Genomic DNA, 23,731 nt, shown 5'->3' on the forward strand with positions numbered 1-23,731 from the left:
TTTGCAGGGGCATGGCAGCCCATTAATTTTCCAAAACGCATCCACACAAAAACCCGCATGGTGATGAATGAATGGACCCCCCTCCCCATCTCACAAAAGAAAGGTGAGAGGGCTGCGGGTGTCCTGCAGGCTAGTGTGAACCTAGCATTACTCTATTCGAAATGAAAAAAGTAAAAGTTTTGCCTTTTGCACTTCAAAACAAAACCTGTCCTGATAGAAAAACTGGTGATGTCATTTTATACATACTTTTAAAAAAATGAAAGTCCTCTGACTTTCTTCACAATTAGTGGAATCAATTCAACTGGTTCCCAAGTATATGGCCACCTTAATTCAGAAGGTAACTACAGAATTGAATAGGAACAAATCAGAAATGTTTTCATAAAAACTTTGTTTAGCCAGGCTAATGAAAACTTTGGATGTGGTATCAGCTGCTGGTCATTATTACTACAATCGCCCCTAGTGGGGGCCTCTCTGTTTGCCATTCAGAGCAGTGCTAATTCATACCTGCAGCTTCAGAGTGCACTCTTCTCACAGTAACAACCCTTTCTGGTACAGTCACTGCAAATGGCAACACGACCATAAGGATCAAACTTCTTATTGGAAACATAAATGTGTATTTAAATAGAAACCTCCTGTTTTCTTTATTTGCCCATTTTCCTAATTACATTGGCAGCTTTTTTTTTTTTTTTTTTTTAGAGAAGCAAATTCTTTTTTATGTTTATTAAAGCACCATATACCTGTCATCAAACTAACAAATGCAGGAATGCATATTGCAGACAGCATATGTTAATCCCACTAAACAAAATGAAAGCATGAAATGTGCCAGTAAACTCTCTGAAATTCTGCCTGACAGAGGGAAGCCCGCATTTAACGATACTGGGAGCTGCCTGGCATACACAGAGGGAGAGATAGAGCAGACAGGGGACACCCAACAATAAGCGAGTGATTGGTGGATGAATGCAGTATGATAGCTTGTATTTAGAATGATTGATTTAAGGAAATCAACAGTGTAGTAACATGAGAAAATGAGGCTGAAAGCTTTGATACATGGCACAACAGACATATAAAATAAATAAATGAGACAAGCTTAACACTACTGAAAGCAAATATTCAGCTACCCAAAAAACAGACACACCAAACGTATTCCTATGAATCTACAGATCAGAAAATAGGCATACTGCATTATACAAAGTAAACAATTATAACAAAAAAGTAAAGTATTGTCACATCTAGGCCTTCCCCGAAGCAACACTGTGTCTAGAACCCATTAACAGTTGTCAAATTACAATGTAGGTCTCGGGTATAAGAGTACTTAAAGTGAATCTAATTAAAATAACAAAAATTTTATATATTGCAGTTTACCAATCCTTATATGTGGTGGAATTAGTTTTTTTTTTTGTATCTCCTCCCCCCCCCCCCATTTATTTTCACCTGGTGATCAGGGCAGTAACACACTTCATGTCATAGGATGGATACACTCACTCCTCCAGTCTATGAGGGAGCAGCGTAGCCACCCTTGGACAGCAGCACAGTCAAGGTGTGGGCAGAGTAGTGTTAGATGGGACTGGTAGATTTGGATGGACTTTACGTAAATGACTAACAAGTTTAAGCCCGACTCCAGCTAACACATTCCAGCAGTTTACAGTTATTCACCAAATGATAAAAAGCCGACAATTTTAGACCACTCTGTCTGTGTTAAGTGTTTTGTCTTAACCCACTTTTGCTGGACAGCTTAAATGAAAGCGATTCTAAAAGGTTTTCATTTTTTCTCTCCAAAAAATAAGAAACATGTCTATACTCACCTAGTCTGTGCAGTGGTTATGCACAGAGCAGTCCGGATCCTCCTCTTCTCGGGTTCCCCGACGGCACTCCTGGCTCCTCCTTCCTGTCGGTTGCCCCTACAGCTGGCAGTTTGCTATAGGGGCACCCGAGCCTGAGTACTCCCCCAGCTGCAGCTCTGTGTCCACGGAGCTGCGGCCTGCCCCCGAACCCCCTTTCTTTTCATTGGCTCACTGGATGCGAATGACAGAAGCGGGAGCCAATAAGGAGAGGGAACAGAATGCATGAAGGTAAAAAACCTTGAGCTTTTACAAGCACTTGAAGTTGAAAAATCTACAGAAAATAAATTTGTGGCACTTTGCCAGTGCCGTATTACAGGGATGGCATTGTCAAAATGCACAGACTTGCCAGCTCTGTTAACAGCCTCAGCAATGATGGAGGAATTATGCTCTCTTCTGTCATTGCCTGCAGTGCCGCCCATAAGTCTGCCCTGAGCACAAGGCCCTGGCTGAGGGCTCCTGAGAACTGACTTTTGGTTAAAAAAAAAAAAAAAACTACAAGCAAAACAAAATTTAAAGCTATAAGCAGCTGGAGCTATCAACAAATTATCTGTAAGCCCTGGTTCTCACTTGTGCAAGCTGTGTGGCCCGCATTTGTGTGGACACAGTAGCTTACTCATTTGAATGGGCTGTTGTGCCTGTGTTTTCCGCAAAAAAAGATGAAATGCATCGTTTTAAAGATGCCACATGGAAAGCTCTTGGTTTTTTTGACCATGCAATTTCCTTGAAGTTCCCGCACCAGCAAACACGCTGCGAGTGGAGATGCCATTAAAAATAAATGGCAGCCCCACGCATCTCGAAAGAGCAGCGCGATTTGGCGGTGGGTGGTTGCGGGTGCGAGAACAGATGCAATTCCTGCAACCAGCCCACACAGTGTGAACCAAGGCTAAAAGTTATTTGTCCTGTAATGTCATGACTGGCTTTAGTGACCAATAGAATAGCTCAGGAGCCAGGACTGGTTGAAAGTGAACTAGATTTTTACAAATTCAGCCGTCGGTATCTTTGAATTTGCTGATTGGTTTTCACTGAAGACAGATAACTTATGCATATCTTCACCAAATATTCAGTTTTGAATGACCCAGACTAGTGGCAGGTTGACTTTATGGAAGAGCAATTCTTGTTGGCTGTAGCAAGCAAGCCCATCAACCATTTCATTTGCCCATTCTGCTCTGGGAAACACATGTAGTAACTGCAGGCAACAGCTGTTATTTCTTCAGATATGATCATCTATGTGACCCTGTGTGCTTCTTTTTCTTTAATTAGTTCCAAATTTCCTTCTGAAAGATCATTGGCCTAAAATACTTGATGCTGATTAACTGATGAGGAAAAAAGGTTACATGTATAATAAAGGGATTTTCTAGCATAAACATTTTACAGCCGTTTGTGATGTATAAATCCCCTATGTCAGCTCTGTCGAAACACTTTCTGCTCCTGCTTGTATCTGCTTGGTAGACTGGAGGTGCCCTTACAGGACCATGAACTTTCCTGATGCACAAACTCAGATTGCTTCGAAGTATGTGGCTGCTGTGATGAGGTGGGCAGCTGATAATCAGCTAAGCAGCAGAATGGACAAGTTGGAAATTTTCCTTGGCTCTCATCAGATTTGGACAGTGGAACGGTAGCATCTTTTGCCAACATCTGATCACTTGCCGACACGAACCTGCTCCACAATATTTAAAGCAGGCTTAAAACAAAAAATGATTTGCTAACAAATTGTCTTTATACTGTATGTCTGACATATATGGCCATCAGCCATTTTCTAGTGCAGGGATGTGATATCTTAAAATAACATTAATCTGACCACCCTATCAGTATACAGTAAACACTCATTCCATGCATACCTAAAAAAAAAACGCCTCTGCTTGGTGCTGTAGATGTCTTTATGTAGCTTAAAAGGAGAAGTTTGGGGTTGTTAAAAAAAAACAAAAACAAAAAAAAAAAAAACACATACCCCCCACCAGAAATTGCAATCTCCTGGCTTTAATTTCCTTCCGTGTGGTTGAAAAGAAGCGCTCAGCCACCACTAGAAGGAATTCTTGGGAAATTAGAGCATCTCTCTTTCAGATGCTCCGGCTTGTGGACAGCTCCTCACCATCTACAACTCAGGAATATTGGACCTGCATTGTACTTGGTGACCATCAGCTGGGAGCATCAGAGAGAAGTGGTTTGAGGGACTGGTCGCAAAACATGGGGGAAGCCTGCTGGAATGAGGAACGAGGTTAAGTATTACAGCTTATTCCTGTAAAATTAGACTTAACAAGCATTTAACCCTTACCGTGAACTACTGCAACGGTATTTTTTCTTCTGCTTAGAAGTGGGGCTTTAAGATCTGCACTACAGCTATATTATCTGGCCTCAACAAAAGTGTACAAAGAAGTATAAAAGTGACATATACCTAATAAGACTAAACTTATTTACACTGCAAATTAAAAGAAAAAAAAAAAAGCCTGAATTTCCGCTGTAAGAATATGTATACATTTCTTAGATTGTAAGCTCTAACAAGCAGGGCCCTCCATTTCCTCTTGTGCTAAATTGTATTGTAACTGTAATGTCTATCTTCATTTTGTAAAGCGCTGTGCAAACTGATGGCACTATATAAATCCTGTATAATAATAATTAAAATTTTCAATGCCTGGTTATTGGCTATATTCCAACTTTAAGGGTAGTGAATTGTCAGGGTTCAGCGGCTGACTGTAAAACGTTGTTCAGCCAAGGAAGGCCTAAAGTGGTTGTAAAGGCTGAAGGTTTTTTACCTTCATGCATTAAGGCAAAAAACCTTCCGTGTGCAGCGGTGCCCCCAGCCCCCTCAATACTTACCTGAGCCTCACTGCGATCCAAAGAGGTGAATGACAGCCTCGGTTGTCCCGGGTCTCTGCTTCCTCATTGGCTGAGACAGCAAGTGGGAACCATTGGCTCCCGCTGCTGACAATCACAGCCATTCAGCAAATGAGGAGAGAGAGGGGGTAGGGCCAAGCTGCGGCTCCCTGTGTGAAAGGATACATGGAGCAGCGGGTGCCCCCATAGCAAGTTGCTTGCTGTGGGGGCACCTGACAGACAGGAGGAGCCAGGAGAGCTTGCCATGGACCCGAGAAGAGGAGGATTCAGGCTGCTCTGTGCAAAACCACTGAACACAGCAGGTAAGTATAGACATGTTTGTTATTTTACAAAAAGAAAAAAAAAATTAACCTTTGGAATCACTATCAGTGCTATGGGATGCTTTAATATATTGTGTACATTCATAGCCACTAACTCTCTCAGCAACTACAGTATGAGATTAAAGCTGGTCATAAACTGTTCAAATATAGGCCGGTCATTGATGAACAGGAAAAATCAAAGGAGCTAGGCAGAAAATTAGATACAGGAGCTGTTCAGCCAACAATCAAATGCATCCACCGTTCATGGCACTTTAACAGCTGAAGATGTGGGCTGTCAAAATTCAGTAGCCACAGCAGGAGATTTGTCCACTCCTGCTGTGCAGCATGGATGGAGGAATCTGTTTGTTTTTAAAAATCTATATGTTTAAAGTCAGCTTTAGTTGTCAGAAGTTGTGAGCAGTTCTTAAAACCCCCATACAAAAGTCAAATTGAGCCAGCAAGCTACAAACCGCCAGGTATTTGTGCCCAAAATAACTGCTGCAACTGTCTTCAGTAAAGAAGCACAAGGCAATGTTTTATTTAGACAATTACAAGGAAAAAATGGACTTCTCTGCTCAATCATTAAATATATTTAAACTATAAAGTCATACTTTACAATCATGCCTGTGCTCTATCTGTATACAGTATGCTTCTCCTCAGAGCCCCAATCTTTAGACCCAGCTTCTCCCCCTCCTCGCCCATCATCCATAACCTCTGTCCCTGCCATACATAATTCCCATTGCTTCATCCTTAATCTCTTTTCTGGTGGGTTGCCAACAATCCTTGAATCAATTCCTGGAGATTTCATTAGCCAAATGACTTAATGATGACATCAACAAGTGATCAGCTACAGAGATCTAATTATTGTGCAGCCTACAGCATTAAATTACACTGATCATTCAGATGAAGTTTAGGAAAAATTCAGCGGAAATCCAACTACCAGAGTTTTGATGATGTCACCTTCAGCAGTAGCTTCCCAACTTTTTCTGCGACAACAGTTACATTCCACAAGTACAATAGTTTGTGAATTTTAAAGCATAATGAATTGAAACTGCTGTTCATAGAAACACAAGTGCAGATTTTGTCAATAAAAGGTGGGAAAACACGTTTTCCATTGCCTGAGCAAATGTCTGTGTGTTTGTAAAGAAACTGCTAGTATTCCAGGTGTTGCATCAAGTTGTCATCATTTTATTTTCACGGCATAAATAATCAAACGCTTTCAGACTGCGCATGGTCCTTCTGGCAAGGGAATTTCACTCCAAAATTACACAGTTCATCTCCTCAGCACCCTTCAAATATAATTGTTTATATCAGTGTTAAAATCTGTTTAATAGTTGGACTACAGATGGATATTAAAAACATTTAATGGAATTATGCATTTAACAATCTTTTTCTTTTAATGTGAATTAAAGTAGAAGGAAAGGCTAAACAATAAATCTACTTTTTAATATTACCTTCTTACTGCACTGCATATATTTTAGCATAAGTTGCACTGCAAATACTTTTTCCAAGTTTTTCCATATAGTCACGTGAGTGCAAAACTCCAGATCCTCTGTCATTTGGATAGCCAACAACAGGGCTGAATTCCACAGAGCAGCACTGTCACTCGCTGGCTTTGAGCAGAGCATTCCCCTTCCAAAAGCAGGGGCAGGGTTGGTTTGCAGGAGAAATTACATTGCAATTTATGCTAAAATGCATATAGAGCAAGTGGGAGGCAACAGATAAAGTAGGTTGATTGATTAGCCTTTTCTTCTACTTCTAGTCCCTAGATCTGTCCTATGAAACCTCTTGTGAATCCCCCTCCACATGAATGATCAGGCAGGAGTTAAGCTGGCCATAGCCAGAGCATTTTTCTATTCTGCAACCACAGGTTGCAGGATAGAAAAATGCTTGATTCGTCCATCAACACAGCCAGTGTTGTTGGGTAATCCCGCCTGCAGAGCCATTGTGTTCTCCTGGCGGTCCGCCTGGGAGAACACAGTTATTACTGCTATCCGTATCCGTTGTAATAGCAGCTAACAATAATTGCATGTAAAATCCATCAGACTGGTTGTTCAATTTTGGGTACATTCAGCCTGCCCATACATGGTTCGAATCTTGGCTGGTCCCTGCTGAATCGGCTGAGATTCGAACAGTCTATTGCCGACTTTAGAATCAGTGCCCTGGTGCACTCACATGTGCCGATAGAAAAGATGCATACAGAAGGAGAGTGATAATCTCATTGTTCTGCTGCTGCTCCTCCATTATCCAATCACCACAAGCAGGCAGACAAGTGAGCAGGCTGTACTGCTTAACTGCAGTCAGGGCATATCACAGAATGGGGGAGTCGCATTACAAAACCTTTGGAAGGTAAAACAACTCCCATATGTGTATCTGAACAGTGGATTTATCCGTTTGCCTGGAGTTCAGCTTTAACAAATGCAGCAAATTGTGTAAATGAATTGGGCAAACCCAGTAAGTCTCAAGAGGCAAGGGTGTACCATATCAGCACAATAAGCTGTAACGTGAAATTAAAATGTTAAAATTAAGAATCTGTTTATCAATAACATGCAGAGTTTAAATTTATAAATGTGATTCCAAAAAACAAACGCAAAGACAAAATGGCTCATATACCTTATGCTCCTCTAATCCCACTCCATTTGGCCTTTACTGTAGTATTTGGCTTTAGGCCAAAGATGCAGTGAAGTGCCAATCTTCTCCATAGGAATGAAAGAAATAAGTGAAGGAGCACACCTACTTTGACAGTGATGGAGAACAGAGCAAACTCTGCCACTGGAACCAGACTAGTCCTTTGCTGGTGTGCGTGCCAAGATTTCAGATCTGGGCAGACTTGCCATCTTAATTTTATAATACTAATAGATAATCAGATACGTGGAAGCTCAATAGCAACGCCATCCCAATTACCAAGACATTACCCAGGTGGTTTTAGTTCAGTATTTCCTTAAACTGTTCTTTCATAACATCTCATCAAGGGAACCCTTTACAAAAAGTCAGCAATCAAACACGTAACACAGGCTGCAATAATGTGTGACATACATATCGCCCATTTATGTTTTTCACAAAATGGAAGCTGCTGAGGGCCAAATTGGGAGGCTTTAATAACTCAAACCCCCAATATTACTGGAATAAAAATGGATTTAAAAAAAAAAAAAAGAAAAAAAAAAAAAGAACACACCAAACATTGAGGTCATTTCCGAACAGACACAACAGGAGGATAATTGGGACAAGCGGGGGAATGCAAATTAACTAAAACAAAATAAAAAACAAAACAAAACAAAAAAAAAAACAAAAAAAAAAAAAAGAATGAAGGGGATAGAGAGATGCAGAAGACAATGAAAGAACGTAGGAAAGGCAACAAACGCACGAAAGCATGGACGTAGAAATAAAATGGACAAAGAGAGCATAGTAAGGAAACACTGGAAGTAAAAAATAATAAAACTGCAAGAAACAAAACAAACTAAAAAAACAAACTAACCAGCAGAACTGGGAGTTGAGGGCGAATTGGCTTGACTTCCGTGAACTGACACATTGGTAGCAGTCACAGCTGTTTTGGCAGCATAAATATTGGCTTCCTCTTGGAATTTACCTATGTTCTTCTTGTAGCGGATTCGCTTATTTCCGAACCAGTTTGATACCTACAGAAAGCACAAACAAGATTTTGATTTTAATTGTAATAGTGATATTACAGCTGGTACTCGCTGGGAACATAACTAAATGCCGTAAGTACATATTAAAGACAACATGGTTGTAAGTCATCGATAAGCATGAAACCTCTACACAGTTCCATTTTTTTCTCAATGGTTTTTCGCCCATTCCTAAACTAGGTATTTCTTTATTTGCTAGTCCTTTCCCACTTTATTTTTGTTTAAAATGGTTGTAAAAGGCTCAAGGTTTTTCACTTTCATGCATCCTATGCATGAAGGTAAAAACCCTTGTGTGTGGCAGCTCCCCTAAAAACTTACCTGAGTCACATCACGATCCAGCAATGTCCACAAGATCTTCGGTTCTCTGGGGACCCTTACTCCTGATTGGCTGAAACAGCAGTGGGAACCAATGCTGTCAATCACAGCCAGTGAGCCGATGAGGAGAGAGGAGGTGGGGCAGAGCCGTGGCTGTTTGTGAATAGACAGGCAGAACAGCAGCTCAGTAGCTATGGCTTTGGGGGCACTTGGCAGGAAGGAGGAGGCAGGAGTTCTGGCAGGGGATCCGAGAACAGGAGCATCAGGGCTGCACTGTGCAAAATGATTGCACAGAGCAGGTAAGTACAACATGTTTGTTCGTTTGTTTTTTTTTCAATTGCCCTTAATATCACTTTAAGCTCTTCACTACACATTTTTCTTCTACTGTGATTAATCGTCATAGGGATGGATATAGAATCAAGTTTAAATTGTAGAATAGAAATATTTGCCAAAGGATGGAAACCATAGTGAAACCCCTATGGAATAATTTTCTTTCTTTTGCATTTTTTTTACATTTTATTTTGGCACTGTAATTATTTTTTGTTTAGAGAGACCTCGGTATACAGGGACTTCTCATTTACAGGCAGTTTTATCTTCTTCTAGCTCTTTCTAAACTAAAAATGCAGCCCACGACAGGTAGGAGTGGTAAGGGAGTGGTACACTACACCTCTTTTTAGTTTAGTTCCTGCAAGAGCAAGGAATAGTGAAAAACTGTCTATTTTGTCATTGGAATACTGTTTTAACAGACTTCCATCCACAGCAAGAACTGAAAGAAAATCTCCCTTAAAGTAGGGGAAACAGACTTTAGACAACTGTCACAGTAACAGTTCCCCCCCACGGGACTTCACCCCGCCTCTTTGCTCTGGTACCAACTGCAAAATATAACATGGCTTTCTGCCCCAGGGATAATGGTTGTTAGGACAAAATAGAGGGGGTGACACAGACAGCAGTAAAAAAAGCACAGGTGTTTTAATACCAACACACTATCCAAAACAAAAAAGTGTCCAGAGATTCACTTAAAAAGTATACATTTTTCTTCTATTTTTGTAAGTGAGTTTGCATCCCTCCCCTCCCATTGTCTCCCTGTGCTAGGCCTAGCTGACACTGCCGTTGAAAACAGGCATTTGAGGGGTCTTTTTTAACACTCCTCAAAGGCCTATGCAGTTGATATTACGGACAGCGCACAGTGCGCAAAGCATTTCAACTCTTTCCCTACAAGTCTATGGTAACGTGCCGCAAACAAGTTGTTGTGTGCTTGCTGCGCATTAGTACATTACAGTTAATAGGCATTTGTGGTGAGGTTTTAACACGCCAAAAACGCATGTCAACCAGACCACAAACGTGCATTTGGGGGAGGGTTTTTAAACACTCATTAAAGCTATAGATGCCTATGATGAGCGTCAGTATTTTGAGAAACTGAACAAGCCCTTAGTGTCTAGTGCTTCCTCAAGGTATTCTGGTTTTCTTTCACACATAATTGTAGACTAATTGGTGTGTGTGTGTGTGTGTGTGTGTGTGTGTGTGTGTGTGTGTGTGTGTGTGTGTGTGTGTGTGTGTGTGTGTGTGTGTGTGTGTGTGTGTGTGTGTGTGTGTGTGTGTGTGTGTGTGTGTGTGTGTGTGTGTGTGTGTTGGGACCTTAGATTGTAAGTTTCTTGAGGGCAGGGACTGATATGAAGGTACATTATGTGAAGTGCTGCATAAATGCCCAGCACTATAAAAGTATATGTAATGAATAAAGTTCTGTTCAGCGTATGAACACTGAACATTCATATCACTTGATAGCAACATTCAAATTCATTTTGTCATTCTTACCTGGTGTGGAAATGCAATATGGACTCTTTGCACTTTGAGGCAAAGGGACAGATCTGTTATCCATATTTTGGTACATGGGAGATTCTATAATGTGTCAGAGCTGCTCCTATAGACCTCAACCAGCTGTGTTACATAGTGGTACTGCTGGAGTGGATTCACACTCATACAAATAATGCTGGAACTAAAATTTAGGAGGATTACAGAAGGCGGGAGGTAAAGAATCACCCCAATCACACATTTTTCTGCAAAATGATGCAGTTACCAGAATACCATGTGATTATAAGACTCTCCAGGATCAGACATGCTAGCAGAGCCTCTTTATGGTCGGAGCAATTTTCCATTACCCATGTTTGTTAATTGGTGCACTATAAGTCTACGTGATCCTATTGGCTCTCACAAGGTTGGAGTGAAACTATAGCTGTGTATTCATCATTTATTACCAGTGCTCCATTTCGCAAGATCGGCATTTAATTTGTTTGGCTGGCAAAGCAAAGCGATATTAATGCCATTAGCACCTTGTAATCTAAGTAGTGCCGCTAAGGGCAGACATTACCTGTGACACCGTTATGCCACACTTCTTGGCTAACTCCTCTTTGGCCTCTTCGCTGGGGTAAGGGTTACTGAGGTGTGAGTAGAAATACTCATTCAAGATTTCTGTTGCTTGCTTGTTAAAGTTTCTCCTCTTCCGCCTAATTAAACAGAAAAATAAGATCATTTCGGAAGCTGAAACGTTCTTTCAGAATTTAAACAGAGAAAGAGATCTGGGTTTCTATATTCACAACATAGATAAACAATGCATTACAGAGAAGATTTAAAACAGGAGAGATTTAAAAAAAGAAAGAAAAAAAAAAAAAGGGTCATGAAAATTTGCTATTGCGGTTTTCCCTTTGAAAAAAACTAGTTGCCTTTCTAGGATACAAATCTTTTGGTTTCACTACTTTGACTCACGGACCAAAAATGTTCATGCAGATCAGTTCCGATTTCCCTCTGATTTAACTAGCTGCATGCTTTTTTTCGGGACTTGACTAAAAGTACTGAAGCCAGTCACAGTCGGGCAAGGAGACTTTAAAATGTATGTGAGTGCAAAAAAACCAAAAAACCTTATGCAACGCTCGCCTCCAGGACTTCTCCAGAGCCTCTCCCATCCTCTGAAACTCCCTACCACAGCATGTCCGGTCAGCCCCCACCCTGCCTGCCATTAGGCGATCTTTGAAAACTCACTTCTTCAGGGAAGCCTACCCCACCTCCACCTAAGAACTGTACTTGAATCACCTGCGCCAGATCATCCCCCACAACTATCACCTTTTGTATCACCTCCCCCTTCCTTTAGATTGTAAGCTCCATGAGCAGGGCCCTCCTATTCCTTCTGTACTGAAATTGTATTGTAATTGTACTGTCTCCCTTATATTGTAAAGCGCTGCGCAAACTGTTGGCACTATATAAATCCTGTATAATAATAATGCAATACATCTCTGCAAAACTAGTGCACTCCCTTATGTTTTATCTCCTTAACCCTTTGAGGACCGTAAGATTTTGGAACGCCAAAAGAATCAATTTTTTTGTTTTTAAAGTTTGTACACTTCAGTTGCTGTAACTAAGCCATTTCATAAAATAATTGGCAAAAAGCTAGATCCATTTGTTGTTTGTTGATAAGAACTAATATTTTGACTCAAAAAAAAAAAAAAAAAAAAAAAAAAAAGGAGTTTTAAGTTCTTAATCAGATGATACACGCAATTAAAAACATGGGACAAATACGTCCCTTGGTCCAGGCCAAGTCCACCTTTTACATTCATGCTACCGCATTCAAATGCTGTGCATGTGCACTCTCTCTCCTGTACCAGCAGCGGCTGAGCTCATGCGCAGCATTTGAACACAGGAGCACAATAGCTTTAGTGTAGCTAGGGGTGAATGGCAACAGACTTCTTGTCCTAACAATTACCCAGGGAGGGACAATATGGAAGTTTTTCAGCCAGGCTTGTGGGTAACCTAAACAGGTATGGAAGCTATAGTAAGCAGCATTTTACAAAACTTCAGTGTACTTTAATCTACATGGACCCCATGACTGCATAAGCCAGTTTACAACATACCTTTTCTTCTTAACCACTTCAATACCGGGCACTTTTACCCCCTTCCTGCCCAGGCCAAATTTCAGCTTTCAGCGTTGTCGCACTTTGAATGTCACACAAATAGTATTTAATCACCACTGAGTTATTTTTGTTAAGTAAACAAAAAAAACCCAAAACTTTTGAAAAAAAACAAAAAAACAAAACAAGTTTTTCTTAGTTTTAGTTATAACATTTTGCAAATAAATAACCTTTCTTCATAAATTTAGATCAAAATCTATTCTGCAACATTTCATTGGTGAAAATACCCCAAATCAGTGTATATTAAGTCTTTAGGAAAGTTATAGAGTCCACAAACTAAGGTGTACATATATCTGATAGGGATGCACCGATATACCAACGGCTGAAAAGTATCGGCCGAAAATAGGGTTATCGGCATCTTGCCGATAGGAAGAAAGGAGCCAATAATGGCTGCCAAAAACATGCAATTTTGCTGCGATTTTACCATTTTCAGGGTGCGTTTTTCATAGGTCATGTGACAAAAAAAAAAACGCATCAAAATGCAAGTGTGCGTTTTTGTTGAGTTCAATACATTTCAGGCCTGGTTCACACCAATGCAGTTTGCGTTTTGTGCACGTTTTTGATGCAGTTTGCTGATTTTTTAATTTTTATTTTTGACCAACTTGATGCTGGGCAAATTAAAAAAAACAAACGCATCAAAACACAACATGTGCGATTTTGATGAGTTTTCAATGCACTTCAGACCTGGCTCCCACTGATGCAGTTTGTGTTTTGTCAGTTTTGCGGGGTTTTTTGATGCGGTTTTTAATTTTTTTTTTTTTTTTGGGCCAACTTGTTGCTGCGTAGATTAAAAATACATTGAAATGAACACGTGCTATTTTTTGTGTTTTCAGAGCATTTCAGACCTGGTTCACACCAATGCAGTTTGTGTTTTGTCTATTTTGCGGTGCATTTTTGCACACGCATTTGTGATTAGTTTTTTTTATGTGGTTTATGTGCTTTACATTTTTGGGGGGGCCAACTTGTTGCTGGGCAGATTTAAAAAAAACAAATTGTGTGAAAACGCGTCAATAATGCGCTACATGTGTTTTCTGCAGCGTTTCCATTGAAGTCTGTTGAACCAAAAATGCAATGTTTGGTGTTTAAAAAAGTCCCTGACCCTTTCCAAAAATGGAGCAGCTCAAAAAAAGCATAGATGTGAACGTGACCAATAGGAAACTACGTTAAATGGACTGCAGTGTGTCTCTGCAAAAAACCCTAAAAATGCATTGGTGTGAACCAGGCCTTAATGGGGAGGTGCGTTTTTGGTGCATTTTTTTTTAAGCTTGCCAAACATGCACCAAAAATGCGGCAAGGGGGATTTTGTTTTCTTTTAACACCGCAAGGGAAGCGCAATGGACCAGTGTGAATACATACATTGAATTTAAAAGGATGCTTATTTCTTGAGCCTTTTTGTTTTTTTTTTTAAACGCAAAAGCACTTTAAAATCTGCTCAGTATGAAAGCAGCCTATTGACTGAAAAAGTGCTGAAAATAAATTCATATTCATTTAAATTCATGACAATTAAAAAGTCAAATATTTTTTAAAAGAATTGTCTATTTTTGACCAAATGCATCGTGAATAGGTTTCAGTGCAAAAATTTTACATTTTGGTGCACCACTAATACCAGACAAATTGGTCAATCCTGATGTACTGACGGCCAATTTCATTTCTTGAGGCCCGAAAACGCCAGGATAGTACAAATACCCCTCAAATTACCCATTTTTGAAAATAGACAGTCCAATTATTTAGTAAAAGGCACAGTGAGTTTTTCGAAGTTGTACTTTTTTTGGACACTGACTGGTGACAGTAGGTAAAAAAAAATTTAAATAAATAGTAATAATGATAATATTATTAATAAAAAAATTTAATTTTCATTTTTTATAATAATTGTTTTTTTCAACACACTGTGGCCAGAGCAATACAATGTTACCACAGTAACATTGTACTACTCTGGGCAAGTGATCAAGATTTTTTTTTCCTTACATTATGATTGCTTATACCAGTGTATTTCATTGATATTAACAAATGTACTGAATTAAAATGATTCATTCAGTGTCTTGTGATTACTTGTGCTTAGCCAAAGCTCATCACATGGTACAGATGGGCTGTGATTGGCCCTGTCTGTACCATGTGCGCACTGTGACCAATCACAACTAACACCACAATTGTATACAATGGATGGCACGAAAGGAAGCCATCCATTGTATACAATGGGCATGTGATCTGCTGTGATTGGTCCCAACGATCACATGACACTGGCAGTGGGCTGGAGTAGTGATCACTCATCGGCTGTGTTCACCAGATCGCATTGCTGCGCGACGCCTTCTGACAGGACGTCTATATGGCAATCCATCAATCAGTTCTATGCTGGGTAGGAAGGTGTTAAAATGGTACATTTTCTCAGTTAAACCATTTGATATGCTTTCTATATTCTATTGTGAATAAAATATGGGTTTATGAGATTTGCAAATCATTGCATTTGGTTTTTATTTAGATTTAACACAGCATCCCAACTTTATCTGGACTTGCGGTTGAACTCAAAAAGGTGAATGGTGAAAGATCCTGCAAGTACAGAAAACCAGCAAATGCACTCCCCTCCTAACTTCCGTATGGTGTCTGCCCTGCCCAGTTGTTCCTTGCTAAGCTTTTAAATCCTACCCCCCCCCCCTCATATTTCTAAAGAATTGGGACTTATTATTTTGTAGTCCAGGATAAGAAATTGAGGGGTTATGCAGGATCCTTGACTGTGTGTAAAGGAGAACTCTGAATTTCTAAGAAATGATCAGCTGTGCTGATCCACATCGATCAATGCAGGCTCAACAAAAGGGCACATGGCAATTGTTGTTTAGGTGCCCTCTCTTTCTGTGCTGACTGTTGTCAATTACATTGTTCTCAGCCATCACTTTGGACTACAGAACCAAATCCCTCTATGTTTTGGAGAATAGAAGCAAGACACTGTTCTGCAGTTCAATCTGCTTTTGTTTGTCCTGATACAGGACAAGTGAGACTCTTATTCTAGGACTAGAAGTATGTTACTGGCAGAATCACCAGCTGAGAACGAAAAAAAAAAAGTTAGAAAATGAAAAGTAATGCAGGCACCACATCTAAGGACTGGTAAACTGCAATACACTACAGTTAAATGTTGTGTTTGGATACAGTTGATGCTCCATTTAGGTACATTATCCATTTGACTGCTGTGGTTAAAAGTAAGCCTTATTTATCACATTGACTGAAGCAACAGAGCAACTTCTAAGGCCTCATGCACTCCGCTTTTTAGGGTGTTTTACTTTTTTCTGCATCTAAATGCACCTCCATAATAGTCTGTTTCCATGCACACAAAGGTGTTTACAGGCAGAAAAACAAAAAAACATCACTTGTGTGTTCAGGAGAGGAGCATTTCACCAGAAAAACTACCAGATGTGCCTAAATGCTAGCGATTCAGTGTTCATTCATTTCAACGGCCACAATAAATTATTATTCTGGCCAATGGAATGAATGAACACCCAAACACGTTTGCAAAATGTGGATTTAGGCACATTATTTTAGGCTGCTTTTCTCCAGCCAGGAGAAAAGGCTTTCAGAGGAGACGAGCAAACACCCAGTATGCATAGTGCCTATATGCCTTCTCATTTGTTATTTGATTTAAAATACTCATCAATATCCCAAATCATTCCATACCAAACACTGCGCTGCATCTATAATGTAATCTGCGTTCAAAGCCCTAGTCATGTAGACGAAACATGTGGTCCCCATTTAAGAGAACAGGGCACTTTTTCAACAGTGTTGTCAGGCTGTCAACACACGAATGTGTTAAACATATCCACACTAACACAAAGCTGGGTTTGTTCAGCAATGCAAACAGTAGTAATCGTCAAAATTGTCTTTTAGGAATCCAAATTAAGATCTGTGCTGCTATGGTTATTGTTATTTGTACATTATCATCCCCTTTTCCCTGGAATTGTACAGTTTTCTATAGGTTGTCTAAAGCCAAAAATAAAAAGGAAAAGGTTTAAAACCCCAAACATTTTTTTTTGCAGTCTCATAAGGGAGATCTCTTCTTACTTCCGGACACAACAGAGTTTGTAAAATCTGTAGAAATGGAAAATACCCTCTTAGAATGAGGTCATCAGAGTAGTTGTCCCCATGGGAAGAATTCCTCTCACCTCCTGAACTAGTGACAACCATACCATGCTAAGCTATACCCATAGCCACCAGATTGAACAGAGGGCACATTTCAGAGGGAAACAGCAATAAATATAAATATATCTCGCCTTGACTATTGTAACTCTCTCCTCATTGGCTTACCTAATAGCAGGCTATCCCCTCTTCAGTCTATCATGAATGCTGCTGCCAGACTCATCCACCTTACTAACCGTTCTGTGTCTGCCACCCCTCTCTGCCAATCCCTCCACTGGCTTCCCATTGCCCAACGAATAAAATTCAAAACAATAACAAATAAAGCCATTTATAACTCTGCCCCAAATTACATCACCGATCTTGTCTCCAAATATCACCCAAACCGTACTCTCCGCTCCACGCAAGACCTCCTGCTCTCTAGCTCCCTTGTCTCCTCCTCCCATGCTCGTCTCCAGAGCTTTCCCCATCCTAAGGAACTCTCTACCCCAATTTATCAGACTATCGCCTGCTCTGCTCACTTTTAGACGATCTCTGAAAACCGCTCTCTTCAGGGAAGCCTATCCTGACCTCGGCTAATAATGGAATATTCTACTCTTCCAACCAGTCCATCCCCCACAGTTACTACCTTTTGTACCACTAGCCCCTCCCTCCTAGATTGTAAGCTCCAAGGAGCAGGGCCCTCCTATCCCTCTTGTATTGAACTGTATTGTTGCTGTATTGTCTCCTGTTATATTGTAAAGCGCTGAGCAAACTGTTGGCGCTATATAAATCCTGTATAATAATAATAAAAGGTTGATATCCATTCCCAATGCTATAAAGCATGTTTTGCTACCACTTTGGGTATTACACCACATATTACGTTGCAATTAGAATATGACTAGGTGGTTGGCACTTCTCCCAATCTCACCTCCAAAGTGGTGCAATGATAAATTATACAAATACAATATGTACAAACACTTTCTTCTATTACAAATACAAACATTTTGCATTCAGATAAACCAGCTTGACTTCTCTCTTTGGGCAGGGGCTCCAAAATCCATCCAGCAGATAATTGTTGATACTCTGAAAGGCTGCAGTTGTGCGAGTCGATTACGCCTCTTCTCTTATGAAAATTACATTTCACCAAGTGTAAGCTCAAGTTAAAATAAGACATTTTCTATGATATGTAAACAGGAGATCAGATGAAAGAAATTTCTGAAGACGATATATCCATTTTGTTGCCTATGAATGCCTCCTTTTAATTTCTCTTGTTTTCTGGTAAGCAAGGTCAGGCTTCGGAATCATGTTGCATGTCCAACAATGTAGTTACCAAGCAGCCGTCTCCTTGCTAGCAATGCTGTCAAATAGCTGCAAGTTGAGGAGGGGCATCCTGTTGGCTTACAAAGCACATAGGATCATGGGACAAAAGTAAATGTACTTTTTCCCCTGAGTGGGAAAAAAAAAGAAGAAAAACCTGAAGTGAGGGTTCTCCTTTAAGTCAAGAAGAACCCTCCAGGAAATCACTTTGTAAACTCTGCTGGATTGCTATGGGTTAAATCCAACAAGTTGCATGCCACCTAGGAATGATCTCATTAAATTTACAGAATTTTTACAGAGTGTCAAGAGCATAACTATTGCTATACTTCAGGTGCTGCTGGTCTCAGCAGCTTAGGAGACGCATGCATCGGTGGTTTTTACATAATATTTGGGACTTTTTTTTTTTTTTTTTAGGTGCAACAGTGATACATTTACCAGGTTCAACTCCTAGTTGTAATCTTAGATCTGCACTTTGCTCTAACAGGATTGTACCTTTAGGACCAATTCACACTTCTACTCTTAAGATACACCTATCATGTGAGTTGCTATTGCTAACCTACTTCCACAAATAAATAGTTGCCTGGCTGCATCTGGCCTAAAGACCTCTTGCACACAGGGCTTAAACGCCTCTTCTACAGGAGCTTGGCTTTTTTTTTTTTTTATCCAACCAGTAAAAGCACCTCTATAGAAGTCTAAGTATCCATGTACACATAGGGGTTTACAGGCATATAAAGAGGCGTGTTTACAGGCTGAAAACAAAAAACCCCAAAAGTGCATTCAAAAAAAGAGAAAAGCAGAAAAAAAGAACTAGATGCACTTAAACGCTAGATGTGTTTAGCACTGGGGGGGTTAATGCATTCCAGTGGCCAGGAAAAATGGCCAATGGAATCTATTAACACTCAAATGCTTGATGTGCCTAAACGTGCAAGCAATACGCAGCTTTCACTGCATTTTTGTAAAACCGCTTTTCTCCTGCCAGGTGTTCTGGAGTTCAGAGGGGCTAGACAGATGCCCTGTGTGCATGAGGCCTTCTACTTTAAAGTCAGAGACCCAGAACACACATGTGCTTACTGGAAATTACGAACAAGCTAACTAAACTAAACTAACTTAACTCCAGGAAATCACTTTATAAAATCTGCTGGATTGCTATGGATTTATTCCAACAAGTAACATGCCACCTTGAACTTGGACTTACCTCTTTGATTTACAGATTACATTTTTTACTGAACTTCCAGAACATAACTATTGGCATATTTCTGGCGCCCTTCTCCTTCTTTTGCCCAATCACAGAGTACTTTGTATTATGTGAACTTATTCACAAAACACAAAGCCTTCTGGGAATGAAGAGCAGAGGGGAGGGTGCTGAAATAAAAGAAGAAAGTTTCTCTCCTCTTAGAATGGTGGAGTGTAGCAATAGTCGCACTCCCCGCACTCCGTGAAACTTTCAGTTGTAAATCATCACTTGTGTGTTCAGGAGAGGATTATTAAATAAACCGAGATAAGTCCACAAGGTGGTATCCACCTCGCTGGACTTAATTCATAGTAAGCTAGCACATTGCACAAAGTGTCTGAATTCTTGGCATTCAGTTGTAAAAGCACACAACTGCTGACAGCTACATCATGAATACACAGTGGCACTGCACTCTCTATGTAGTTTAGTGAGGCGTAGTTTAGCCATTCAGTAAATCACACCAAAAGTGAAAGTCTGAACATAGATGGAATTGCAGCCATGGATGAGATAGACATGTTTTCCGGCTTATACTGCTGTTCTCACTGGAGTGATGCATCCTCAGTGTGTGGTCACTAGGACAGGAAGTGAACATTCTCTCCAACAGAGCTGAAAAATGATGGAAATTCCATCAGATTTTCAATGTTGTGTCCCCAGTGAAGAAATTCCCCTCTTTTTCTGTGGTCCCTGGGACAAGATGCAAAAGACAATCTCAAGTGTGAACACAATAAAAATCTGACAGGAGTTATAACATTGTGAACTCCACCCATAACTAAAAAGTATTGGCTCAAATTCAACATTCAGCAATTACTATAGTAAAGATCTACCGTAGTGTATGATTGTGTCATATGGATTTGGCAGGTGTAAAGACAGTGTTTGTGGTCAGTTTGGGATCATAATGTCTTATGGAGTACAATCAGCTTTCTGCATAATACATTTGGGAATCCAGTATGGCCTCACCGAGCATCGAGGAAGCGGGAGCGAAGAATCATTACAGCTTCACATGTGCTTTGCTTGAGCTGCATCTGGATAGAGCTAAATTTTCTGTGGATAATTCCAACCATGCGTTCAATCTCTTTGGGGGAAATAGGTCTGGTCCGGCTCTGTTCTCGTAACAGATTCATCACATGTGTTGTGAATTCGTTACAGGCCTAAAAAGGAACAACAGGACTAAAACTGTGATTTATGTCATTCTTTTTGTAAGTTGACTTAAAATTCTGCACGCCAAAGTTCATGCACAGTTGTCATTTACATCTCGCATAATCTACAGTATGTATGATGGCTTTGCACACTGGGCCTACAAATTCATCCCCCAAGTTTTAACATTTGTTAACTCAAAATCACAATCCATAAAGTAACCATTAAATATACTAACGACCTTCTACAATAAAATGCTTAAGGCCTTGTACACACAGCTGCAAGTCTACGTAAGAGCAGTGTGTACTGCAAGCTTTTAAAAAGCAAATCTTTCAGCAAGCTTCAGGCAGCTTTGTTGAAACTTTTTAAGCAATCATCAGCTTCAGTTTAAAGGATAAGTTCACCTTTTACAAAAAAAATAATAAAATGCACATCTTTTTGCAGGTTAAAAAAAGAAAAAGTGCATTTATTTATTTAAACTTGGCAGCCTGTAAGGCATTGCCCCCTCGATCAGCAAATTGCGGGACCAATGCCAGGATCCTGCAAACACTCAGTACAGCTGTACGCCTGTACCTCATACGGGCAGACAGTTACTGAGCGACAGGAAGAATCAGTGAACTACAAGGACGTTCACCAGCACCCTCACAGTTCACTGAGAACTACAAGCCATTGACTGTGGAGGCTAAAGGTAGATGTAGATAAAACAAAACAGTGTAGCGCTAAATAAATAATATATTATATTGTGGAAAAATATATATAAGGCCCCCCAGTGCATAAAAAGGGTATAATATCAGTGCAACACGTGAATTCCCTATGGGAATAAATAAGTGCAAATGTGATCAGTGTCCTATCTAACACTCGTGACTAACATACTGTACAAACAACACATTAAAACATGAATAAAACCAGTATGATGATATATGAATCCACACAAATGAATAAAATGTCCAATAATAGTGCTCAAAATTAGATGCTCTTCCTACCCTGAGAAAGTCACGTGTCCAGTGAGACGCAACGCGTCGCTACGCAAGGAGGCATTTCCAGGTGCGCAGTGACGTCATTTCCGGCGTGGAGGCCATATTGAAACTCCTGTATTGAATACCCATGTAGTACACCTCTAGCATGAGGTGAATGAGCAGTGTCAGAGGCGAAGGAGCATGTGAGTGGGCATTTTTATATTGTTTTATACTCCATTAAATTGATTACACTATGGAGGTGTTTCTTGTTTTTTTATGATCCGGAGAGAATATTGTTGGCTGTGCAATATAAGGAAGGATTGAAGCGCTTATTACTGTGAAGTGGACCTGGAAGATATCCTGGTACAATTCAGAGCGGTGCAATACTCTGAGCGAGCTGACCCTGTAGGGTTGATGTAAGGAGGTGAGGGGGCATTTTGGCCACTAAGGATTCACATGGAGTGAACACTTACCATCACCTGCATGAGCATCTAATTTTGAGCACTATTATTGGACATTTTATTCATTTGTGTGGATTCATATATCATTATATTGGTTTTATTCATGTTTTAATGTGTTGTTTGTACAGTATGTTAGTCACGAGTGTTAGATAGGACACTGGTCCCATTTGCACTTATTTATTCCCATAGGGAATTCACGTGTTGCACTTATATTATACCCCTTATATGCACTGGGGGGCCTTATATATATTTTTCTATTTTTTCACAATATAATATATATTATTTATTTAGCGCTACACTGTTTTGTAGTATCTAGTCACTTCACTCATAAGGTAAGAGGTTAGAGTCGGCAGCTTGAGTGTTAGGGCCCCATTTTTAGCGCAGGAGGATTTTCCTTTACTTCTTTATAAAGGTAGATGTAGTTTGTACATTCACAGAACTCTGAAGGAATGATGTGGCTGTTTGGGTGGTCTCTGCATGGCCATGCTGTATTTGAATAAAAAGATCCCCCTCCTGCTGTCACAGGGGAGGGGAACTCAGTGGGGCCCAATATGGAGTCCAAAATGGAGCCAATGGTTGCTTTTTTAGAGCTTTCAGATCAGCAGCCATGCTGAATGCATAGCTACTGGTGTGCACTAGCAGGATACAGTGCTGATGCGCCATTCCTGGTGCACTGCATCATTTACGGTTTACATTTTAAGACATTTCATTAGGTTTTGACCTCCACATGGTGTGATGTGGTATCACACCACACTGTGCTTACAAAGAGGGGCATGCTGTACTTTCTTCAGCACACCCCACAGCAGTGCAGTGGTATGAGCTGGCCCCATAGGAAACATGGCTTTTTGCCTTATCTTGCGTTGGAACTACGCTAGGCAAGAGTGCCCGGCGCAGTCCCAGCACACCTGGTGTGAAATGGCCCTTAGGGCCAGATCACACTGTAAAAAACACACTCCGGATGTATTTTTGCTTACAGTTCATACCACACTCTGTTCCAATGCGTTTTTGATACATGTTGCTGCTCCAGTACAGTTCTGTGCAGAAAAAAATTCAGCATTCTCTACTTTTATTTCTGCACTGGAACTGACTGAACTTGTGTGAACTAGGGCCATTGGAATACATGGTAAACACTGTGCATGCACTTTAATGCTGAAAAAAATGCACTGGACTGTATCTGGTGTGAACCAGCCCTGGGGACCAGTTCATGCCACAAAAACGCACTCCGGATATATTCCGGATACATTTTTGCTTACAGTTCATACCACACAGCATTCTGGTGCAGTTTTGATACAGTTTGCTATGTTCCAGAACAGTTCTGTGCAGAAAAAATGCAGCATGCTCTACTTTTTTTTTCCTGCACTGGAAAATGACTGGAACTGACTGCACTGGTGTGAACTAGGGCCACTGGAATACATGGAAAACACTGTGCATGCATTTTTGAAAAAAAAACAAAAAAACAAAACCGTACTGCACTTCATCTGGTGTGAACCGGCCGTTAAGGCCAGTTCTCACTATAGAAATGCAGTCCAGATGTGTTCTGGATGCATTTCTGCATACGCGTTTTGGTTAAATTTCCCCCTTTTTTTCCTTCAATTTAAATAGGGATATGTGCATTTTACCATGTTCCAATACAGTTCTGTGCAGAAA

At 40.3% G+C, this 23,731-nt stretch overlaps 1 protein-coding gene across 6 annotated transcripts in view; it reads right to left on the reverse strand.

The window, feature by feature from the left end:
- The window catches only part of PBX1 (PBX homeobox 1), a 205,565-nt gene that overhangs the window by 26,084 nt on the left and 155,750 nt on the right, over nt 1-23,731 (reverse strand). For 5 of the 6 annotated variants that reach the window (XM_089671531.1, XM_089671535.1, XM_089671534.1 and 2 more), the window contains 3 exons: nt 20,491-20,681; nt 11,297-11,432; nt 8,448-8,607 (listed from right to left, as the gene is read on the reverse strand). In XM_089671531.1, the coding sequence (XP_089527657.1) occupies nt 8,448-8,607; nt 11,297-11,432; nt 20,491-20,681 (487 nt within the window). The remainder of the gene's footprint in view (nt 1-8,447; nt 8,608-11,296; nt 11,433-20,490; nt 20,682-23,731) is intronic. The other variant, XM_089671532.1, reaches the window with a different exon arrangement.

Source organism: Staurois parvus, unplaced genomic scaffold (genome assembly GCF_062004578.1).
Source record: "Staurois parvus isolate SC_StPar_1 unplaced genomic scaffold, SC_StPar_1.0 ptg000106l, whole genome shotgun sequence".
NCBI classification, from domain to species: domain Eukaryota; kingdom Metazoa; phylum Chordata; class Amphibia; order Anura; family Ranidae; genus Staurois; species Staurois parvus.